Source organism: Struthio camelus, chromosome W, assembly GCF_040807025.1.
Source record: "Struthio camelus isolate bStrCam1 chromosome W, bStrCam1.hap1, whole genome shotgun sequence".
NCBI classification, from domain to species: Eukaryota; Metazoa; Chordata; class Aves; order Struthioniformes; family Struthionidae; genus Struthio; species Struthio camelus.
In genome coordinates, this window is record NC_090981.1 from 36,186,263 (window position 1) to 36,209,777 (window position 23,515).

At 38.2% G+C, this 23,515-nt stretch overlaps 1 protein-coding gene and 1 long non-coding RNA gene across 2 annotated transcripts in view; one reads left to right on the plus strand and one right to left on the minus strand.

Annotated features, from left to right (window-relative positions):
* The window catches only part of LOC138064052 (uncharacterized), a 14,399-nt gene extending 9,477 nt beyond the window's left edge, over positions 1 to 4,922 (minus strand). Inside the window, exons 1-3 of the long non-coding RNA XR_011137262.1 lie at positions 4,479 to 4,922; positions 2,702 to 2,794; positions 1,776 to 1,875 (exon numbers count right to left, since the gene is read on the minus strand). This is a non-coding gene — a long non-coding RNA (uncharacterized lncRNA). The remainder of the gene's footprint in view (positions 1 to 1,775; positions 1,876 to 2,701; positions 2,795 to 4,478) is intronic.
* A 121-nt stretch (positions 4,923 to 5,043) lies between these two features.
* Positions 5,044 to 19,975, plus strand: LOC104150147 (centrin-3). Its single transcript, XM_068924610.1, has 5 exons — positions 5,044 to 5,287; positions 8,318 to 8,453; positions 9,558 to 9,672; positions 11,384 to 11,575; positions 19,518 to 19,975. Exons 1-5 carry the CDS (start codon positions 5,271 to 5,273, stop codon positions 19,559 to 19,561), a joined length of 504 nt encoding a protein of 167 aa, XP_068780711.1. The 5' UTR covers positions 5,044 to 5,270; the 3' UTR covers positions 19,562 to 19,975.
* The last annotated feature ends 3,540 nt before the right edge of the window (positions 19,976 to 23,515 follow it).

A 23,515-nucleotide genomic window follows, 5' to 3' on the forward strand; every position in this document is an offset into this window, starting at 1 on the left:
CTGCTCCTGTCTCTTCTCTCCTACAACCTCTGCTGCTACCCACTCCCACCTACCCTGACTTCTGTCTGATGACACCTCCTCATCAACCTGATCATCCCCACCACCCTCTCCCCCCTCTTTCTCACTTGGAGGAATAGATGTGTTCTTCTTAATAACGTTCTTCAGCACCAACCTCTGGAACAACTGACCTGGAGTGCAAGCCAAGAAACCTGACAGATTACATGGCAAGAATAGCCCTGTGATTTACCAACCCATGATGATGGTGATGCCACAAATGCCTTATTGCTTGTAGGTTTTTCTTCATATTCAGTCCAAGTTTCCCTTGACCACAAATTAAGCTGTTACTCTTGGATACAATATACTTACCTTTTACATAGCAGAGAAAGGTTCTCATCTCCTATAAGTCTTTGTATGTCATGCTTGCTAAGATTAATACCTTTGCTTTCCTTCCTCCAAATCATTCCACTTTGTTTACTTCTTTCTTAAAGTATGCTCTGCAAAACTGGGCTTAGTAGTCTACTGAAGTCTCATTAGCTCCAAACACAATAGAATAGGTTCATCCTTGCCTTACATATTGGCATCCTTCCTAATATATGATTTTTTTTGATTCAAATTCATATTTCTGGCCTAATGCAATCTTCATGCTCTTTTCTGTAATAGTATTTTTTACCCAATTATTTCCCATTTTGCATTTCTCCATTTTGGTTTTCTCCTATGAAAGGCAGCGCTTTCAATTTGTTTTCATTCCACTTCATATTACTGGTTCCAGATTACCTTGCCAATTTAGCAAAATCATTTTAATTCTGATCCTGTCTTCCACCATGCTTAAAACTCCTCTTAACCTGTGTGTGGAGAATTTACACATCTGACCTTCTCACAGCTTAGCAGGTAGGGAAGCAAGCCAGAGAGTTTAAAAAGGTTCCTGCAGTCACAAAGAATATCTTTGCAGAAGTAAGAACAGTATTCAAGCTGTCACAAAGTTTTCTATCTCTATGCCTTCATCTGCTATTCAGCTTATCTTTTGGTCATGTGAAAAGGATTTCTTTACAGCACTCAGTGTTTTGGTTCATTCTTTGACACCTGCAGTAGTTATGAAAAACAGTTTTTATTTTTAAACATTTAAATTCAATCTAATTCCAGTTTCTCACTGGTTATATACAATTTCTATTTACAGCAACTATGAATCTTTTGCATTATTTTTGCCATATCAAACTACACCTTACAGATCATAACAGAAGCTACATTATGTGGTAGCTCTCTCAAACAATCAGAGAACCTTTATATAAAATCTTCCTTTTAATACATGTGAAAATGAAACATCAGTTACTTCAATACTACACTGTCTCACTTTACTTTTACATCAGAGAACATCTATTTGTCATCACCTCACTATGAAAGAAAAAATAAGATGTTCCTGCTAAAGAGAAAATTCTTAGGTGCAGCAGAAAAAGCATCCTTAGTGTTGAATTCCGAATTGTACATTATATGAATAGAGCTCAGAAGGAGCTTCAATACAAGTGCTGCTAAAGCCTAGTGTAAAACCTTGCCCTTTAAGAAAAGCAGAGATCTGCAACCACAGGAAATTAAAAATGGAGATCTTTTAAGACAGAGAGAAGGAAGGGGATAAGGATGAAAAAGAAGACAGTAAAGGAAGAATTATGAATATTAGCTTTTAACAGCTAGAACTAAGAATTCAACTAACACCATGTCAAGTTATTATTTATATTTTTAACTAATGCATGGATTGCTGTATTAACAATTTCAATAATAAGTACCTCTTATGTCTTAAGAATTCAGCCAAATTTCATCCAAAGTGCATGCTTCTTCAGTGCTTTCATGTCCAGATTGAATCAGCAAGCACAGGAACACATAGAACTGAAAAGTAATCAGAAAACAATTGGTGTTATTTAAAGTTCAGATAAAACCTAAGTTTAAAATATTCTATACAGGTTTGGTTGGTGGAAACCTATTTTATCTTAAACTGTATTTATACTGCACACACTGTTGTAGCACAGGGATAGCCAGGCTAGTTTAAAAGTCCTCTGAGGTGCATAATTAGCACAGATAACTCTGTAACATGCTGTTAAACTGCTTTGCTACCTGAACTAGCTTATACATTAACATCACAGTGCTTTGTGTAGTGCAATCATACTGCCAAGCCAATTAATACTTCCATAAACTATGTACAGGTAGAAAATCTTATCTCTGTTCCTCTCCTATATTCCTAAATAAACCTAACAGAAAGTCACTACTCGCTACCTACAAGCCTGCGCAAGTGCAGCAGGCGCTCAGTGCTCAACCCCCCTCATTCAGGCTCATTAACGGCTGCTGCAGCAAGCGGCGTGCCAGGAGCAGCAGCTTCGCCACCTGGTGGCCCCGCTGCACAAGCGCAGGCAGGAGCTGCGGCCATACCTCCAGGCCTCGTTGCCCATTAAAGTAACGGCTAGCTTATCGGCCTTGGAGGCAAGAAGGCAGTTTTCTAGCTCCTCTGTTGAGTTTAGGAAAAGAGAGCAGAACGCAGATCTCCACTTCTCTGAAGTGTATCAAGAGGATCATTCAGTAACAGGCATGCGAGTCTACCTGCCCTGAGAGCAGCAAGAAGGCAGGTGCTCTGTGAGGGAGGACAAGCTGGAAGGCAAGAGCAACCAAAGCGCAGGTAAGGGTAGCAACCTCTTCAAGTGATGAGTCCCAAGGTACTCACGCAGGGGCAGTGGCAGCAACAACAGGCTCTACCAACAGTCCAGCGAGTACCAGGCAAAGGCAAGGTGATGACTTAAGGCCAAGCCAGAAACACCTGTCAATGACACAGCAACAGAGCAGAGAGGCATAAGGACAGGCCTACTCACAACACTGCTCAGGCTAAGTCTGAAGGCCTCTGGCCTGGGCGTAAATGGAGCTCCAGTGTACCAATAGGCAGAGGGTGTGCTGGCAGGGCACCCAGGTGAGCCAGGGCTGGGCAGCTGAGGCCTGTTGGTGTACTCAGGGCCCTGCCGCTCCCTCTCCCATATGCCAGGTGAGTGTTTTCACCACTCAGACAATCCTCTCTAGTTTTGTATGAAGTGCAAAAGTATCAAATTAGATGTTTTTTGCTGATATGTTTGTTTACCAGAATGCCTAGCATCCCAATGTAATCAGTACTGAGTGTTAAGTAACCACCACACAGTGCTAACATCAGCGATCAGGACCTGTACTAAACTCCCAACTTCAAACTGGGGAAAAATAGGATTTGAAAACAGATGTACAATTACTCAGATGAATGCATCTAATTACAGACCTAGCTGAACTGCAAGAAGCGAAATGAAAAATCTCTAATAAAGAATCTCTTTTGTTGCAGCTTCTTCACTGCAGCACAGGTCCAGGGTCAAACCTGACAGTAATTTATGCTTTTAGTTACAAAAGTGCCATCTGCTAATGGTAGGCAATTACAAATTTCTTACAGTGTCTCTTGCCTACTTGATCTGTGGAGCAGAGATAATATGAAGCGACAGCCAAACAAGACTCCTCCCTGCCTTATTTTGCTCAGGATAAATGTGTCTTGAGAACGCCTAGTGAATCAAGCTCACACAGAATTCAACAGCGCATACCCAGAATCAACCTGCTACTGGTACACAAATCCAGAACCTGTGATTGGCAAAGCCTATCAGGGCTGCAGAGATTTAATTAGCACTGTCTGCTTTCACTATTATTGGAAAAGTAGCTCTCCGCAGATGTAAACCACCTAAAGATTATGTTGTCAATCAATAATGAATATTGACAGAAGCAAGATTTAAATGCCTAAAGGCATTCTTCACTACCTAAATCTTTTTAGTAAGTCTAGTCAGACTAGTCACGAGCAGAAAAGACCTGAATGTCCATGTGGGCCAGCTAGTAACATAGGGCTATGCTGTTTAGTATGGGTTATTGAACATTTGTGTTTGCTATGGGCTTCCAGAGCGGCAAGGTGGAAGGGACACGTACTGTGTCACTAACCAGCCTTGCCTAAGGTGACACTTTTTAAAGTCATGGTTTTCTTATCAGTGTAACGAACGTTTCTCCCTCTCTTTATACCCACTCAGAGAACGTAGCGCTGGCTAACTCACTGGTTTGCATAGCCTGAACATATTAGCTGCAGTGAGAACTGGTACTATATATTGAGGTCTCTGATCTTGCGGATCACTGTAACATGGATCGTTCCCCCTCCCCAAAATTTATGAAGGATGCAACTTTTTATACTAACAGCAGACTGTAGATAGCAAGAACAAGAATCATAGTAACCACAGTTAACTTTGCAAGGGGTGACAAAACAGGTTTCACACCTATGATTTAATGCATTTACTTTTAGGAAGGGAAATCAAGCAAAAATGCAGAAAGGCTGGAAAAAAAGCATTTCCACGTAATCATTTTATATGTAACTGTGTAAACATCTTTATAAACCATATTCTCCCCTCAGATTTTTCTTGAGCTTTTATACAGCACGAAAAAGGAAAAGAGTGCATTACCCTTCTTTTGGGACAGCAGCACTTTCAGTCCCACCGTGAATTACAGTATTAAGTAGTGGAAGCGCACAGCAGTGTTCAGTATCAATTTTCAACTGCCACAGAACTGGCCAATTTGCCAGTAACGTACAGCACTGTTGGCTAAGCGGCAATCTAACACCGTGCCTGACCCCCGGCACTAGAAGTTAGGCGGCCCCCCCCAGAGCTCCTCCACTCTTCCGCTCGTGACTGTAGTTTCAGACTCAAGATGGCGCCCTCTAATCCAGAGGCCAGAGCAAGGATGAAGCAGGCATAGCCCTGGAACGTGAGGGGCTTTTCTGTGAAAAGCCTCGGCACCTCCGTGCTGGAGCGCTTTGTTTTCCTCCCTCCCCGATCGGCGAGGCGGAAAGGGCGACGAGAGGCGACGTCCGGCAGTAGCGCGCCACCGCCCCCATAATTGAAACGTAACCACCCTCTTCCCCGACGTTCAAAGCGTAACCGCCCTCCCCGCCCAGCAACGCCAGGGCCGCGCGGCATTCTGGGTAACCACGCCTCCCTCACAAACAACGAGGAGGAGCACCCCCCCCTTGAGCGGCAGCCGCCTCAACCCGTAAATGAGCTCAGCGCGCGAGGAGGTGGGAAGAGTCTCCTGGACCGACCAATCAGAGGGCCGGCGGTTGGGCCAGGAGGGCCCGGGTTGGCGGGCCCGCTGTTGTACCGCGTTGCCACGGGGAAGTGAGCGCGGAGTGGGGCGCGCTGTTTGCCGGGTAGCCCAGTACAGTGCGGCCCGCGCTGGCCGGGCTTGGGGACGGGAGCATGAGCTTGTCCTTGAGGTCGGTACCGGCTGGGCGGTTCCTCCCTCGCGCCGTTTGGGGATGGGGGCGGCTGCGCGCGGCGGCGCCTCCGCTCTGCCGGGCGCGGGTCCCGCCGCCGGGCGCCTCCCCCCGGGGCCGCCCGCTGTGCCCGCGAGTTGCGGGCAAAACGAGGGCGGCGAGCAGGAGGGTGACGGCGGGAGCGAGGCGGCGGCGGCAACGGCAGCGGGAGCGGCGGCCGGGCGCGCGCGCTGTGTCAGGGGAGGCCGGCTGGAACGTTAACCGCTTATGTCTGATCCCCTTAGAGAGGATCGCTGGGCACAGCCGGGGCGGATTAGGCCTGATTAGGATCTTTCTAGAACCGTTTTTGCTTTGAAAAGTTCACCTGCTCGTTGAAAAACAAAGGCTTCAAAAAGCCTCTTAATAAACTCTAAGTTGATTTCTTTTTTTCTGATGAGGATAAAATGACACCAGAAGCAAGACTTCAGCAGCTATTCTTAAGCCTTTGTTTTTTTTTTTCCATTAGGACTCAATAACTGTTGTAAAAAGAGGCTGTGGCTTATAAATCCTATACCTCACAAATCCTTGTCTTCAAGCTTGTCTGGTATGTTTATGTGGTATACACAGTCCTTAATTCTCCAGTCTGACAACTTTACACTTCATATAGTAAAAGTGGTTGCAGCAGAAGTGGCAATGAGCTACTTGAATTTGAGTACTACTCAAAGTCTTCTTAAAAAAATTATTTTATGCTAGACATTAAATAAACACTTGAGTAGACAGATCCTTCTTTCTGAACAGCTCAAAATTAATCTGCTTTCTGACTTCTAAATGGGTATGTTTTGTCATCACAGCTCACAAAATGGGGGCTTTCCGGGTCTATTCTAGTTACATTGCCAACTCAGAGTTATTTTAGTCCTTTCAAAAACTATAGCAATACAAAGCCTGCGTGAAATTAAACTGTCTCAACAGGTCTTTTAAACACTCCTCGCTCTTTGAGGATCTTGTGGTGTGAGGCGGGTCCAGTTGTGCAACTTGCATTTTCCTTGTGCTTGTTTGGAATTTGCGCTAGTATCACTACAGTGGTTCTTGGAAGCTGAGTCTCAGCTGCATGTTTGATCTTTGGTTTTGTTTAAATTTAGCTAATTTTTCCTTTAACAAAGGATAAGGAAAAGCAGCTAATTAAAGGAGATGTGGAAAACAAATAACCTTTTTGAACAAGTGGTTTTCCATTCACTCATCAGTAGTTTTTGTGCGTTTTACAGTAAATGACGTTGTATGCATTTCTTTTCTGCTGCAAATAAAAAAAAATGTGTATCAAATTGCTTCCTCCTGACAGCATATAGAATCATGCAGTAGTTTAGGTTGGAACCAGCTTGCTGCTCAGAGCAGGTCAAAATCAAAATTAAATGAGCTCACCCAGGCCCTCATTCAGTTGAGCTCTGAAAACTTATAAGGACAGAGGTTTTATAATCTCCCAGGGCAACTGTTCCTGTGCATAACTACTTTCATAGTGAAAAATGTTTTCCCTTGGATCCTATTGCAGTTTCCCCTGCTGCAACTCGTAGCTGTTGTTTCTTGTCCTTCCTCAGCACATCTCTGAGTGCCTGCCTCTGTCTTATGTGTAATAACCTTCAAAGTAATGGAAGGCAGCACTCGGATTTCCCTCCTTACTCTTTCTCCTATCCCTTTTCCCCTGCCCAGGCTAAACAAATCCAGCTCCCTCAGCTGCTTCTTGTACATCACAAGCTCTAGCCGCCTGAGCATCTTAGCCTACGTTAGACTTTCTCCGGTTTCCCTTGTACTGAAGGGATCCAAAATTGAGCATAATAGTTCAGATGTGGCCTCTTGATTGCAGAGCAGAGTGGATTAGTCACTGCAGTTAGCTACCATCACTGTGAAGGTGTGCTGCTAAGCTTCACGTATGTCTGTTTCTTCCAAGAGTGTACTATGAGTACTGACAGTCTCACTCTTCTCATCTGTTACCTCAAATGCACTTCTTTTTGTAGAATTCCTGCTCTGAAATGGGCATTTTCCAAGCAATTACCTTGGATACACCAGTCAAACTTTTAACATGAATAAAGCACAGTTACAGCCACAGCAAAACTTACACTTTGCTCATTCCAAACCATCCTTAACCTGTCCCATCCTTTCAGCAAGCATTCTTGTGAATTAATATTCCATTGGATTATGCATAAATGCATTTTCCCTAATCCTCTGTAATCCGTACATTCTGTAATGCATATATTTTTCTAGCAAGTATACTGTACTACACATTTCATAAACCTATCTGTTCATTTTATGTGCATACTAATTCCATTCCATCTACATATGAGCAACACACTTCTTTCAACTGTCATTCCCAACATGTATACCATATATCTTCTGTCCCTATCATCTGAAAATTTAATCTTGTTTCTAGACTAGCCAAGGAAAAGAGGGCTGTATGTGAGCAGTGTGTGCTAATTTTGTGCTTGAGCTTGTCCATTTTGTATATACCACAAATGGAGCAGAAAAGTCATTAGATTGTATGATTTAAAGGATTACTAAAAATCCATAAATGCTGTTTATGTAAAAACAGTTTCTGGTAAGAAAAGCAAAGATTTGTGGTAACTAATATCCATTTTACCAGTCAGACAGCCCAATTGAGTGCCTTGTTAAGCCTCCTGGTCAATCTTTCTGAAAACTATTTCTCCTACAGTTTAGGAATAGAGTGTCTTAAGGAGCTGTATCATTTCAACTGCTACTCAGGTTCGTAATCTCAAGTATGTTTTTTAGACAGGCATTTTTCTATCTCTTTTTTTTCATAATTTATTAACAAAATCACCTCTACTAATTTTTTTTTTGGTGGGAGGAGAGGGCTTGTCATTCAGTCTTCACAAAGCTATTGTCTATTTCAAGTGTTACTCTAAGCTGGAAGAAACTGGGAAAAGATTGGATGAGAAAGGTAGAATGATCTGTGTTGTTATGGTGTTTCTTATTGATGGGAAAATATGATGCAGAGCCTTATTTTCCCAGCAGAAATCAGTTACAGTGAGCTTCCTTTTCATACAGGAATGAACTTTCAGTAGACAAAACTAAAAGGAAGAAAAGAAGAGAATTGACAGAAGAGCAGAAGCAGGAAATTAAAGATGCCTTTGAGTTGTTTGATACAGACAAAGATAGAGCAATAAATTATCATGAATTAAAGGTAAAAGGAAGTACTTAATCTAACCTTCTGGTTCCACAGTTTGGTTTTATCAAGTAATTCAAGAATTACTTGAAAGAAGATATGGGTATTTTCTACTTTAATTCTTGTTACAGAAATGTCTTTATCTTAAAGGTACGGTGATTGTCATTTTATTTCAGGGTTCAGGTACTTTATCTCTACCAGAAGCCACAATGTGTTAGGTACTGTTTGGATATATGGGCTGTTAATACACTTTGTCCAATTGCAGTATGCTTTGTATTCCCAGCAGTTGTGATTATTGATTATTTGCAACGATGTTTCTCCACTGTTGCACTAGATACTGGGGCCCTGAAATGGCCAGTGCTGTGGAAAAACAGAGATATATAAAACTAAGAAATACCTCTTCTCTAAGAAGTCAGCACATGGCATAGATTTGAACGGATTTATCCAATAGCATTGTGGTTTTCCATTTCTGGTTTAGCGTATGTTCATTTGTTTACAAGCAGTCACGTTAGTGTGTGCTGAGAAATTACTGTCGCAGTTGAAATGTGGAAGCTAAGCATGTACTCCTAACCTGATACAAAAATAAAAAACAAATTGGCATATGTTGTCCTAATAGCATCAGTGGAGAAGTAGTAAGTTAAGTCATTTGTAAGATGACTTGTAAACCCATGAGCAGGCATGATCTCAGTGTGCATGTTAAAGAAGAATAATTTGAGGAATGATTTTCAGTGTTGTTATATTGAAAAAAGACAGAATTTCCCTGTAACTGTGTTATAGCACCTGATTAAAGTGCTTGAAATATTTTTGAAAATGATTAAAAAAAAAAAAAATCTACTTGTCCTAAGAAGTAATTGGGCCAACTTAAAAAAATCTCTGAATTTACAAAATGATGTTGTTTCATTGTAACTTGATGTTCCAGTTGCTAATACTAGTTTTAGATGATTTTATATACAAAACTTTTTTGCTTTTATTTTTTTTTTAATTTTACTTATTAATGCTCCTGTTCCACTGATGTGCATGTTTTGTATTGGATAATAAGATACTCCACAAAAATAAAAATAAATCTGTTTTATCCATGTAATAATATTCATATATTGTTGTACTTCTGTTTTATTCCAAAAGGTGGCAATGAGAGCCTTGGGTTTTGATGTGAAAAAAGCTGATGTACTGAAAATACTTAAAGATTATGATCGAGAAGCGACGGGCAAGATCACCTTTGATGATTTTAATGAAGTTGGTATGTATTTGGTTGTGTACCTTTAGAAAAAGTGGGTAGAGAAGCAATACTTGGCATGCTTTTTCAGTTATTTAGTACCATTAAGAAATGTGAAATTTCATTTTATGTTTTTCTTAATAGAAGTGATTAGAGGAGGAAGATGATTCTTTGCATACTGCATACTCAATTAATATGTGGAATTGAATCATGGAATCAGTATGAAAGGAATTAGTGTACATATAGTCCTAATCTGTTTCAGACTCCTGCAAATGAAAAAGCTTTAGCTCACACAAATGTAGATATTCTTGTGCTGCTTTTGAATACTGTAGGATTCTCCTTCCTGTTTACACAGAAATAAATGTGATGCTAGAAATTAAATGAGATGCCACTTCTAGCAGAAAGATTGGGGAGTTAGACAAGATAGGTTACAGAAAAAATAATTCTGAAGAGCTGTTTAAATATCATGAAACAGTTGTTAAGCCATCAGTTTTCCGTGGTTTAATTTATGAAAAGGTGAAGCTATTGCTAACTCTATTCAGTAATTTTCTTATCTATACAAATGTTAATTTTGGTTTTAAACGTAGGAATGGTCGATGTGACATGTATAAAGGTACAGTGATATTTTGTCTTGTTTCGTACGGTCACAATACCTATAATATTTAGAGACCTAGTGTTTTGTTGTTTTTCAGATAATGTTGCAGTCATCTTTTTTGCCCTAAAAAGTAGAATTTTTAAATGATGTAAGCTGTCATACATAGATAGTTGTTTTAAATGAAAATACTTAAATTTAATCTAAATCTGAAGGATTTATATACGCATTTAAAGCTCATTGATATAGTGAACATATATGAGCTTGAATGAAAATTTTTTCCTATCAAGTTCACTAAACCAGAGAAGGCATTCCATCTGCAAACAGTAGCAGATCCAAGTGGTTCTCTATGCACCGGCAGGGATGACATGTTTTTAATGGCTTGATGAAAGCCATAAATGGCAAGTCCTGTAATACAAGACTAGGAGGTACAAAGATGTGAAGATATTTACACCTGGTTCCAGAAATGTCTGAAATAATTGCTAGTAAAATATTTTTATATGGCAGATTACTTTGTCTGTTTTTTCTGTTATAGAAACTGACAAACGCGTAAGATAGAAGAAATAATCAAGATTGACGAATCCTTTCAGAATTAACATCTTGCTGTTCACAATAGCGTCCCTTCGATAACCCATGGGTTTAGATTTTGGTTTTTTTTTTGTTTGTGCAGTTTTATATCTAAAAGAGAAGGTCAGGATGAGTGTTTTTCATTGCTCAGTGTTGTTTCACTGTTCTCTGCAAGTCAATATTCTATCAAATCATAACACTTAAAGTCAACAGATTCACATGTCTGCATCTGTCAGAGGTGATCTTTTGTTCTGAATTGCAAGTTTGGAACAGACTAGGAGTGCATGTATTTTCAGTTCCTATTGGAAAGTGTATCGAAAGCATGAGTATGTCTAAATTGCTGTGTAGGCTTTGGCCGTAACTGGTGTGTCCTCAAGAGACACATATCTTAGGAAAAGAGAAATGAGAAAGGACAAATAGCAGCAAAACAAATATGCATGTTAGACTGAAATGGGTAAGGATAAAAGAGTAGATCAGATCTGAAGTGTTCATTCTTAATATTACCTCATTCTGTTAATGTCATTCTCAATTTACCCTTCAGAGTTTCTTAGACTAACTTCAGTTTTCTTATCATAGTGACAGACTGGATATTGGACAGAGATCCACAGGAAGAAATACTCAAGGCATTCAAACTGTTTGATGATGATGACTCTGGTAAAATAAGTCTGAGAAACCTGCGCCGGGTTGCGAGAGAACTTGGTGAAAATATGACTGATGAAGAATTGCGGGCTATGATTGAAGAATTTGATAAAGATGGAGACGGAGAAAGTAAGTGTTAAGAGACAGAATCCAGTATAGTCTGTTCTTAATTTTCTCTCCAGTTAACATTTAGTTGTATTCTGAAAGTGACTGAAATCTGCAGCGTTACCCTCTTTGATTTTCTTCTAAATGATTTCCAGAGCAAACTTGATTTAGCTGACAAACAGTGGACATAATGATCCCTTCCAACCTTCACCATTCTGTGATTCTGTGAGACTTGTTTTTGATAGTTGCTAGTCCTGGAAACACGTTTTAAAGTCTAAAAATCCAGTTGAGTTCTCTGCCCTTAAATTCACCAATAACTCCCATTCAGCCAGCTGCTATTAAGACTGGTAAAAGTATAGTTGAAAGTGAAAGTAATTTAATTGGTACATGGGAAATTCCGTTGAATTCTAACTGCACTGCATTTTTATTTCCATGTACATTAGTAAAAGCATTGAAGAGCTAAGTTCTCACTCCTGTGATCTAGTCCATTGTTTCTCCAGTGGTAATGCGCCGATGTTGTGGTTTCCATATGTTGGTGAGAAAGGGAGTATTAAGCTAATAAACCACGCTGGATTTACCTCAAGTCTGTGCAGGATCAGCTTGGATGGGTCTTGAACATGCTTTTGGGAGCAAGAGTGCTAAAGACTGTAGTATGAAAAGTGGCTCTGGGCAATGAGCAAGATCCATATAGTGTGCTGCAGAAAAGATTTATTAGCTAGATAAAGATTTAGTAAACAAATATATTAAATCTCATTAAATAAAGCTAATTAAGCCTTCCTGAGCAGTGATACTTTGGGTTTTTTTCAATTGCCAAAAAGCCCCCTATATTTACACCAGAAAGCTTAATACTTGAATTTCAGAGACCACTCACTTCAGCCCATCTGCATAGACTGTGCATCGCTAACAGTCACAGGAACCTCCCTCAGAGTTTTTCTTGCGTGATGCCTGCCAATATGTGAGATTGCACTAGCAGTTCACCAACTTCTTCAGTTGCAGTACCATTTCTAGTTATGAGCCACCTCATCTGTTGGACTTGAAACTCCCACTACTAATTTAAAAAAAAAAAAAAAAGTTGCATCGTTGTAAGCCTTGTGACAGATGCTATTCCCCTCTATTGTGCTTGTGATAGCTTGTTATTCCACACTTGGGAAGGCAACTCCAAGTTTGGCAATTGCTGACTTGCCCTTGCTTGCACTTACTCAAATGCAGAAACAAAAAACCCCTGCTCTTTCAAGAGGTACAGTGGGACGTTTAAATATGGTCCAGTGCTGTGGAAATAGGAAGGCTGCATTCCATTTCAGTGGTGTAAATATGGAGCCTGTAGGCAGAGATTGTGAAGGTCAGTGTTTCAACTGCCATGATAGTGTTATTGTTGATACTGTTACTATAAAATTCAGTGTATTGTTGAGAAGAGTGTGATTTCTTTCCTTTGGAAATACTGTCTTCTAATAATTGTCTGCGAGTCTCAGGCCATGATTTCATGATAAATCCATGCTGCATAATTCTGGTGTTCCTCCACACTCCCAGCAATGTCTTCCCATCCCTTTCTTGCACTGGCAGTATCTGATCCCACAGGATAGATATTTAAAGGAGTTAAGCCAGCAGCAAACTAATTATTTAGGTTTTTAAGCATTATTTTTCTTCCTGTTTAGATCCCTAAACTCACTTACTGCTTCACTGGAGCTGTATCATGAGAAAATGGAATTCCTTTTCTTTTTTTTTTTTCCTTTTTTTCCCCTCCTCTCAGCATTTCCTATAGGTTAATTGAAGGAGGTCAGTATACTGACATCTGCAAATCTTGTTTTCAGGCACCTATTTGTGTGCAGTGGCACACAGGATTTTAGCTTTGAATTCCAGTAGACAGTAGGACACCTACTTACCTGCTTTTCAGCAGCTGTATAGCAAACAGAGAGTGATGGTTGTTTTCTCCAGCCGTTAGATTGATTGCTGGTCTAGGCAGATACTTCTGTTTTAAGGTTATTTTACTTTTAGAAGGAATGACTGTAATAACATTGCATTACTAACAATACCTGTTTTTTCTGAATTCTTCAAAGTAGTTATAGGTGAAAGGTCTTTTTCTGCATGTTTCTTTAGAGGCTCTCATTTTACATTTTTTGAAGGGGTAGCCATAGAGGTGAGCAAGAGTAGGAAAAAGTCAGCCAACAGACATATTTTGTTCTTGGTTGCTCTGCTGAGGCTGCCAACTGAGATGCCAGAATTGTGATTGAGGATGGTTTTTATCATGTGGCTATTTGGACACTAGAAATTGAATGTCACTAGAAGCTGAAGGTAGACCATTAGCTTCTTTCAGGAAGGTTACTGAGTCATAATTATTTTGGATCAGGGCTACATTTCTGAATTCAAACTGATCACCTAAGAGTGAACGGCTCAGTTTCCTTTTATTCATTCATCCATTCATTCTTCTTGTTAGAGTAGTCAAGCACGAGATTGAATGTGGAAGATTGACAGCATAATGTTTATATATGGTGCTGTTTATCCTTAAGGTTCTGTGTGTTTTCTGTTCTTTAAAGAAAACTGATGCTGTTTCTAGCTTTTTAAGATTCATTTTGGAAAAAAGTAAAGAATCCTATGATTCACTGTTCCATTTAGCTTCAAACATCTGGATCATGTCACAAAATTTTGCTGTCATATAATTCTCCTTCTTCTTCTACAAAGAAAAAAAAATGGGACTATTAGTTGGTAGCTTTTTAATGGATACTTTAAATATAGAAATAATACCACTTGTTTTTTAACACCCTTCTTATACTTGAAAGATTGTTTTGCTCGTAGCAAGATAAGGTCTATTGATATCCATGTTACACTGAACTTTCAGGCACCTTTAGAGTCAGAACTTCTAGTTTTTCCAGCTAAACCAGTGAGCTGTACTGGTACGCAGTACATAGGTTTCTGTAACCCCCCCCCCCCCCCCCCCCAAAAAAAAAAAAAATATATATGTATATATTCTCGAAACATTTATGTCTGCATATGCAAAGGTAAATTGTTTTATTTCCATATTCCTGGTCCTTGGGGATGACTTCTTTTTGGGGATGACTATTTTTTAGAAACTCTGGAATATAAGTTCATGCAGCTTTTGTCTTTTGCGAATCTATCTATAGGAAACATGATCCAGTCTTAGGTCTCAGATTCTGGCATAGAATTAGAAAAAAAGCTTCACTGAAATAAAGTTCTCCCTTAACTCTCTAGAGTCCAAGTCAACATTTATTTCATATTAAATGGGATAATAGTTATTTCATGATCATATATGTCATAGCATTGAGGGAAATCTGAAACTAGGAAAGACTATGGTTAGTTCTGATTTCATTGCGTATAACTCTTGCGAACACATTGCAAGCCTGAGAAAGATTGCCGGGGTAACTGGGAATTGTCACAACGTTTCTCTTTCTGATTTGTTTGAATGTTATATAATTCATTAATCATTATACTATTGTATTTCCACTTTGCAATATTATTAAACAAAGATGTCAGAGGATATTTTGGGGAGGATGTTTGGATTTGTGGTTCTTTGAAACTTCCTTTGGCTTCCAGTTGTGGTATGTGTGCAGTACTGGAACTGGCTATGGAATATTTCTGGAACAGTCTGTAGAAATCGTATCAGAAAGAGACTGGTTAATGTGAATCCTGTAAGCATACTTAATTTCCTTGATTTCATTTGTTTTCTTTTCTTATTAAGCAGGTAACAAACAGTCAATCTCAATAGGCTACTTTGGGGAAGAATTTTTTTTTTCTTTCCATTCTGTATTTTTCAGTAGTCCATCATGTCCCTAGGCAACACCTGAAAGAATCTCCACCTTATTCACCCATCATTTTTTCTGTGTACTGGAAAAGTTAAAAGACCTCAATACTTTATGGAAATGTCTTTCATACCTCTCTTGTAGAGTTGTTTTGCTTTTCCTATGAATGCATTCTTTCCCTAGTCTCAAGATAGAAGAAATCAATTCCAAACAGCCTAGCGCACAGTTTGGCTAGCTATATCTTGAAATTGTTCTGTGAGGTGAAAACACAGTCAAGAGGTAAAGACTGTTTATTCCGTCTATTTGATAATACCCAAAATCTGATTCTTCTGCATGACTTTGATGGGACCTCCTCAGCTGCTGGATAGTACAGGATACCAAGCTGAACTTGCATGCCAAGAGACAGGTGTTGCCTGCTCTGAATAGCAGGCCTGTTTGGATTTCAAAGTGTTTTCTCACAGTAATCAGAAGTTATCAAAATGAAAGTGATAGATTATTCTTTAATTATATGAAAGAAAATACACGGGTCATATATTTTTGGTAATTTTTCGTACTTCAGTGCTTAAAGTCCTACTTGCAGGTTTATGGCTGAAGAGGTAAAACGAATGTAACATTCTAGCTGTTGCATTTTATCCCATTCTGTGTCTAAAATGTGCCCTCTGGTCAGTAATGTCCTGGGGTAGTAACACAGAAATAGAAAGAATGCTTTGACGTTCATTTGGTTCTTCATATATTAGACTGATGTGCTGAGAGCATCCGATGCGCCCGTAGGCTTGCTTACAAAGGAGGGCATTGTATTATGCTGCAGTAATCATTTAGACTGGTGAGGGACTGGACTTCCTGGACAGTAGCCTCTACCTGAGGATTGTTTGGGGGAAAGATTTATAAAATCACGTAAGGTTTTTCTAGATTCTGAGAAGGTGAAAAGAAGCTGTAATTTTTTCAGCCTATGAAAATAGTGAAATACTGGAACCTCGGAGATATTCAGAGCTTAACTAACAAGGGCCTGAGCAATCTGATTTAGTTGACCCTCCTTTGAGCAAGACATTGGGCTATGAGGATTATTGGGTTCAGTAACTCGAAAAGTATTCAAAACTTACAGGAATAATGTATTTCTTAGCATGGAGTAATGCATTTGATATCTTTTAATAGACTTAGCATATTCACAGACATCAATCGTCTAAATGTAGAATTAAAGGAAATTCAGAACTTATTCTCTGTTAAATACTAACAAAGATACATATTTACTTTGATTGTAGATATGGGAAATTAAGAACCGTATATAAAATTCAGTAAAGTGTAGCAAACGGAGACTTCAAAAGCAACAGTAGAGAATTCCTGTAAAACATAGGAACATAGTCTTAACCCACGCTAAATACTTGTCCCTCTTCCTTGAGATCCTTACTACTTGAGGCGTGGCATTGGCATGTTGTTACTACCAGTTTTATATTAATAGTTTCATGAAGCCAGGCAGTAGCATATATAAAGTTGTGTGTAAGTATGATGGCATAAAGCTGCTATCAGTGTTAAAAGTACTGTCTCCTGCCATTGTTGTTGTGTTTTCATGACTATATGTTTATATAAAACCAGAGGTAACAATATATATATTTATTTATATTATTTTTACTCTTATAGCTTCTAAGATACATTTCTTAATTTTTAAGAATTAGTTACACGTGTGTTCCTGTAGGAATAAAATGACTTTCAGGATCGTATTTTTATTATACCTATTTCATTTATGAATCGCATAGAACAATTAGGCTGCAACCCTGGTGGTAGTGTCAGTCATGTGACCTAAACAAGTAAGTAATATCACTGCCAAAGCAAAGTGATGCTTTCATCTTCTAATTCTTAGTGGCTTTGCCAGACATTTGACTCACACTTTAATTATTACATTTTAGGGAGTAGCTAGATTTTTGCGGTTACTTTGGCATCTTGCCAGATCCGTGTGTGGCTACATGTAATTTCTTTTCCTGCAACTAAACGGATTGAGTTTTATCTGTGGATTTACATTTAATGTGGCTTACTGAAAAGCTACCTTGGACTCCAAATGTATCCTTAAGATTACTACCATCAAGAAAGGTCATGTATGCTGAGAGTATCCCTCTCTTCATCACGTAAAGAGTGAAATTGGAAATTATCTTAAATAAGATAACTTGTAAGTATTTTTGTATGCAATTGAGTGACTTCAATATGTAATCTTTTTCCATCTGCAAATTTTTGTGTATAACTCTTAAAGTAATTCTAGAATCTTAACAAGTGAAAATAGGTTGCAATATGCTATTTAGTGGTGCTTTTTGACTGGTATAACTGAACCAAAAAGCTTTCATTTTTTTATGCCGTGAAGCTTTAATTGATTATTTCAAACCCTGGAACATAAGTTTCCGTACTTTTTTTGATTTTTCACTGTAACTGATCAAGAATTGGAACTCTCCCTGAATATAAAGAACTGTAAAGAGGCAAAATGGGCCAACAAACACCTCTTTTGTTTTCTTAAATGTATTTTTTTTCCTCACTCTGCCCTTAAACCTTCAGTTTTCTAGGAACAAACAGATAAATATTCATACATATAAATATCCGGTATATTTTTTTCCAGTCATCTATTCTTTTGTCTTTATTATAAATTTTGGGCTGTGCTCCAAACATATTCCCACTCTTTAATTGGTGCAGCTGTGTTTCAGCTCCTTCACACCTTCTCAGTATGTACATTTTATTTTAATACTAATCCTCATCGTGGTTTTGATGATTTATGTTAGGTCATTGCTAACTACTATGTTCTACGAACAAAAATGCATTAAAATAAAATTAACTTGGAAAAGAGATATCAGTATACAAGGGAGAAATTACAGGAATATTGTAATTATCTGAACCCAAAACATTAAAAATTTAGAAAGTACAGAATAATAATTATATCTGAAAAAAATTAATTGGGTAAAGCTGTGGAAATGCTTTTAAAGGTCATATAGACAACCTAGGTCTTACCTGTAGTAAACGTGGTGTAGCTATGTGATTGGCTGACAGCTCAGAGTATTTGGTCCTAAACTAAATTTAAAGTTAATTCATGTTTTCTGAAATGTGTCACAGCAGAGCAGATTTAAGTTTATTTTTATCCCTTTTAACATAGTTGAATTTGTTTAATTTTCTTCCAGCTGTAAATGTAAATACTTAATTTTCAGGGCTTTGTTTAGGAATAACCTGGGCACAGGGCTGGGACAAATAATTGTCAGGGAGAATTCTTCATACATGTATGGCCATCTCCGTACCACTGGCTCATTCTAACCATTCCCCATTACAGTAATTAGTTGCAGAGAGAGCATGCTCATTGGTTAACTCTTTTACAGTGGCTCTGTTTTAACATATGAGTAAGGTCAATAGCTCAGGTATAAGTGAAGCAAAAATAATTAATGACTGCTAATTAATTTATTATTATGACTTAATTTCTTCAAGTACATTTGTTTAAAATTTCAGTTAATTATAACTGAAGAATGAAGAAAGTTCAGAGAGGAAAAAGCTTGTGAAAAGTCCATTTTAATTCTACCTAGTTTATGGAATCATTACTAATGATCTTAAAATTCGTATTGTATTTAGCAAGTATTATGTGTTTAGGAGGGAGAGGAATACTGTGGGTTTTTTTGGGCACAAAGGTCTGAATCATTATTTTGAGACCAAAACAGAATATTATTCTAACTTGGGTTGTGGCATTCTTGCTAGAGAGAGGCATAAAGGATAAATAGCAACCAATCTTAACATTTTTATAACTTTTTTAAAAACAATTCTTAGAATTATAAACGTTTTTGCTTAGCTGTTATTTTAAATACTTTTCCCAATATTTTTCTTCCTTTTTTCCTTTTTTTAGAATATTTTTACTTTCATAATTGGACAGAAATAATAGCTTATTATCTATAAGCTAGATTCTGGCTTAAGTGCTATGCATAATTAAGCTTGCATTTTGACTTTATCCTATTACATTAAAAAAAAAAAAGTGAAAACTCTTCGGAAAGAAAAAATCCAGACTTGTGTTTATAAACTGTAGTTATCAATGGCTCAAACACAAAGAATACTAACTGGGAAACCTTTAAGTAAAATGTATACAGATACATTATTTTATTCTATTTTATTTTATTGTATATTTTATATACAATACAGATAAATTATTTTATTCTGTGGTTTATAATTGTTTGCTGTTTGTCTAATAACTTTCTCTTTTACTACAGTCAATCAGGAAGAGTTCATTGCTATTATGACCGGAGATATTTAACATCATAAAAGAAGAAGCTAATTCAGCACAAAGAAGGGAGGAATCATTGGCAGCTACCATTACAATGTTTTGTACTTCTGTTCATATCTGTAGCTGGAGTCATGCAGAAAATTATTTTCCTCACAGGACCAAAAGAAACACAGGTTTTATGTACTGATGCTTCGATATTTTGTATCATTAAATAATATCACTAGAATAATTGATGCATCATTTTAGAGTAAGTAATGATACATTTCCAAATGTTTGAGTACTCATTTGTAAAATAGCTTTGTACAAGATTTCTAAATTAAATCATATTATAAGAACCTTTTGAAGTTGACTTTGTGTTAGCATTAGCTGTGGCCTTAGTTTTGATATATAACGTTTGACAAGCTTCCATTTTAATAAAATGTTCTTTACTATTGCTACTTGAAAGTTGTATTTTTGAAGTTTAATTTGAACTGGACTATAAGTTCTTCAAAAAATATAAATTTTGTTTCATATATAGGCTTGTGCTTCTGCTCTTCTAGATGAATGGCAACAGTAAATGAGCAAGCATTTGCATCTTCAGAGTTGAAATTTCCTATTTCTGCATCACCCCTATATGGTGGCAGAAGGCAGGTGACTATGCATTTTGGTAAACTGTATCAAAAAATGCACTTAAGTTGTCCAAATGCAACTTAAATCTTATTAATCCTTTTTTTTTTTTTTTTGTTAGAAAACAAGCTACTTTTTAACTGTCAATAGTAACTGGGGTTATGAGCACGTTTGTCCTGCACAAACAAACAGAGCTAGCAATTTACTGGAGACAGAGGTTAAGCCTATCAACGTTAACAGATTTTTCCTATTCCTTTTCAAGTATGTACTGCAACGTTCTTATATGTTGCTTCCTGTTAAGCCATCAATGTCAATCTATTCATACAGAAGGTTATAGCAATTGAAATTAACTCGCAGTAGCTCCATCTCACTGACCAAGTCACGCGAATAGACGCATCATATAGAACCCTGGTGTGGTATGTGACCATTGACTGGGATTTCCTGGCTGGATAATTCTTATTGAGAGAGAAGTCTTTCAAACGGCCTTTGCTAGGAAGGGTTGTTCTTTTTATTTAGATATTTTCATTTTGATTATAGCAGCTTAATCTATGAAAATACAAACAGGAAAAATGGTAGGGATAAAACAACGGTGAAGCTTGGTAGGGCTGAAGGAGAATCTGGTATTTGCTGGGAATTTCAGTCTTCTTAATATTCAGTTAATGTCTTAGTCCTAAAATCTGAGGAAGACTTTCTCTGTGTTGCATCTGGGGCTGATTTTATAAGCAGGTTCTTTCTCAAGCAGTAAACAGCATTACGTATTTGTAAGATCAGTGTTGATGGGGAAAAATTCTGCTGCATATAGTACAGATGTACTATCTTTTATTTCATTTATATTCATTTCAGTTAGGAAGTAGGGAAAGATGAAAAACAAGTTAGGGTTCAAGGATTCTGTCATACAAAAGAAAATTTTGCTTTGGAATAAATACGGCAAGCTTGTCACAAGTCAAGTAAAATGCTTTAGAATCCAATAGCAAAACCACATAAAACAATTTAAAAAAAAAACCCTACCATTTAAAAAAGAACTACTATTTAAAAAAAAAAAAAATCCTTTAACCAGTATTTTGCAATCCGAGCAGATTTGTCTTGGAAGGGAATGTTCAAGAGCAAAGTTTCAGTTTTTAGGATTGAGCCTATGAATTGTTCTCAACAAGCCGTTTTCTAGGAACAATGAAGATACCATCTACTTCACTAGTTATTGGTTTTGCTTTTAACTTTTCAATATAAACTATTTCAGGAACATTTTTATGTTCTGCAAACAGTGAAAGTGATTTAGAACTTAAAAGGTCCCTTAGTAGTCATGGACAACACTTCTTCCCGAGCATCATACCTTTATTCTGAATCTTCCAGTTTTCTAACGTTTTACTGTAGCTGTCAAATGACTTTTTGTGGGGAGGTTACTGTTCTGTTCCTCAGCAGATGATTCATGAATGATTTCTTGATAGGTGTCATCTTCTGTTTATAACTCTTACAGCAAGATGCCCTCTGTCTCTTCTGGTTTGAGGCCTTATCCCTAGCTTTTGCAACATACTTTAAAATCTTACTTTATTTTTACTGATTTGGCATGTAGGAGCACTTGTTATGGGCTAGATAACAGTTGTGCAAGGCTCTATAGGTATAGGCCAGTGAACTGGGGAGCTCTCCTAAGTTATTCAGGCTGCAAGAGTGGCACAGAAGAAAATAAAAAGAAGCAAAGAAACAAGCTGTATAATATTCAGTGATATTGTCTCAATGGTTGCCCTTGCTTTTTTTTTTTTTTTTTCCCTGCATGTTGGTGTTTGGGAGACTTTTGCGTTCCAAAACCACGCTTGTTTTGCGCTGCTTACTGTTGAACTAGTGCTTCTTGCAGATTTGTGCTTGCTGTACTGTGCGTGCTGCAGTTTCTTGTTGGCTTTTCTTGCTGCTCACACACCAACATTAATTGTGATAGATTGGCTTCCACAGCTTTAAGATAGAAGCCCTCTGCTTGGCCCTAGCATTAACACAAGTTTAATTCTATGTGTTTTGTACAGCTTACACCTATCTTGGTGCTTTTTTGTAGTTCACTTGGTATATCATAGGATACAGATTTTCCTTCCTTGTTGTTTTATTCTTTATGTCCAATGTCAGAGGAGAAAGAAAGTCATTTGGCATGTTTAGATTGTCTGTTGTAGAATAGTATCAAGGTTCAGTAGTCATTATTGCATCTTCCAGAACTGCCCTGTGAATGTGCATATCTTATTTCCAGACATGGATAGGTGGATTAATGTTAAAATGTCAGGAGTTTGAACTGGAGCAACTGGGGCAAATTCCTTTCTGTTACCTCTGCTATGAGGGTAGTGATACCTAGTACAGGTCCAGAAATGACAGCTAAGGCAATAATGTCTTAATCCACTGCAGTACAATCTACCAGAGCTGCTCTCTCAGAGCCCACAGTTACACTAGTTTAACTACCAGATAGTCCATCACTCTCTAATAAATTCAATATAACTTTGAGGTAGTTCCAAACCTCTGAATGGGTAAAAATCACATCCCAGAGTACACTGTATATTGATGTTACTCTGCTGACTTATTTTCGAACAATCTTTTTAATACTAAGTATATAATGTCAAATATTTTTATTTATGTTTTTATTCATGGAAAAGTATCAGCTCATTTCAGTGGCATGGTTAAGTCATCAAAAGTCAGAAAATGCCGAAGTTAAGGTTACATATGCCTCATCATATGGAGACTCTGCCACAGCTCAGAAACACCTCCCGAACGCGCTCTGATGATGGGGCTGTGTTCACCACGCGTGCAGCTGCAGCATAGCCTTTCTTAGCTGCACGCTTGGAGCTTAGCAAGGAGGAAAAGGAAGACCAAGAAAACTTGCCTGGCAACAGAGTGCAGGCCAAAGAGAGAGTTTCCAAAGGGACGGATGAGCAAAGCGGCACGCGGGAAGAGGCACGGCATGCCCAGAGCTCTGAGCACAAGGCCAAGGAGTCTGTGCTGAGCCACAAACCCATGCAGCAGGAACGGCAGCCCGCGTGGCAGGGCTTTGGGCTCCATTTTAAGCTGTCTCTGTGTCTTTCAGTCCCCGGGCTCCCCTGAAGTTCATGGCATAGCTCAGCGTACGCCTTCACTTCTTGCACAGCGGCTACAGCTCAGGCAGACATTTACCTATAGAATGGTATTGTAGGAGGTTATGTGTGGTCATTGTGGCATGAAGCCGAGTGTGGACAAATCCTTCAAGATTTTGTCTTAGGCAAGTTTTGCTGGCTTTGTGGAGTTCTGGGATATTAAGGTTTAGTGAAGTTTGTTAAAGTTAGCAAAGGTTTTTTATCACAGCTTACACAAGAACAGGCTGAGGACAGTTATCATAAATTCAGCTCCTCCTGGAAGAGTTTATACCCCATTAGATTT

What these genes read in the sequence shown, in the direction of transcription:
- LOC104150147 (XM_068924610.1), top strand. An exon ending in TAAATTATCATGAATTAAAG is followed by an intron (nt 8,454 to 9,557) that starts GTAAAAGGAAGT and finishes TTATTCCAAAAG; the next exon opens with GTGGCAATGAGAGCCTTGGG. An exon ending in TAAAGATGGAGACGGAGAAA is followed by an intron (nt 11,576 to 19,517) that starts GTAAGTGTTAAG and finishes CTTTTACTACAG; the next exon opens with TCAATCAGGAAGAGTTCATT.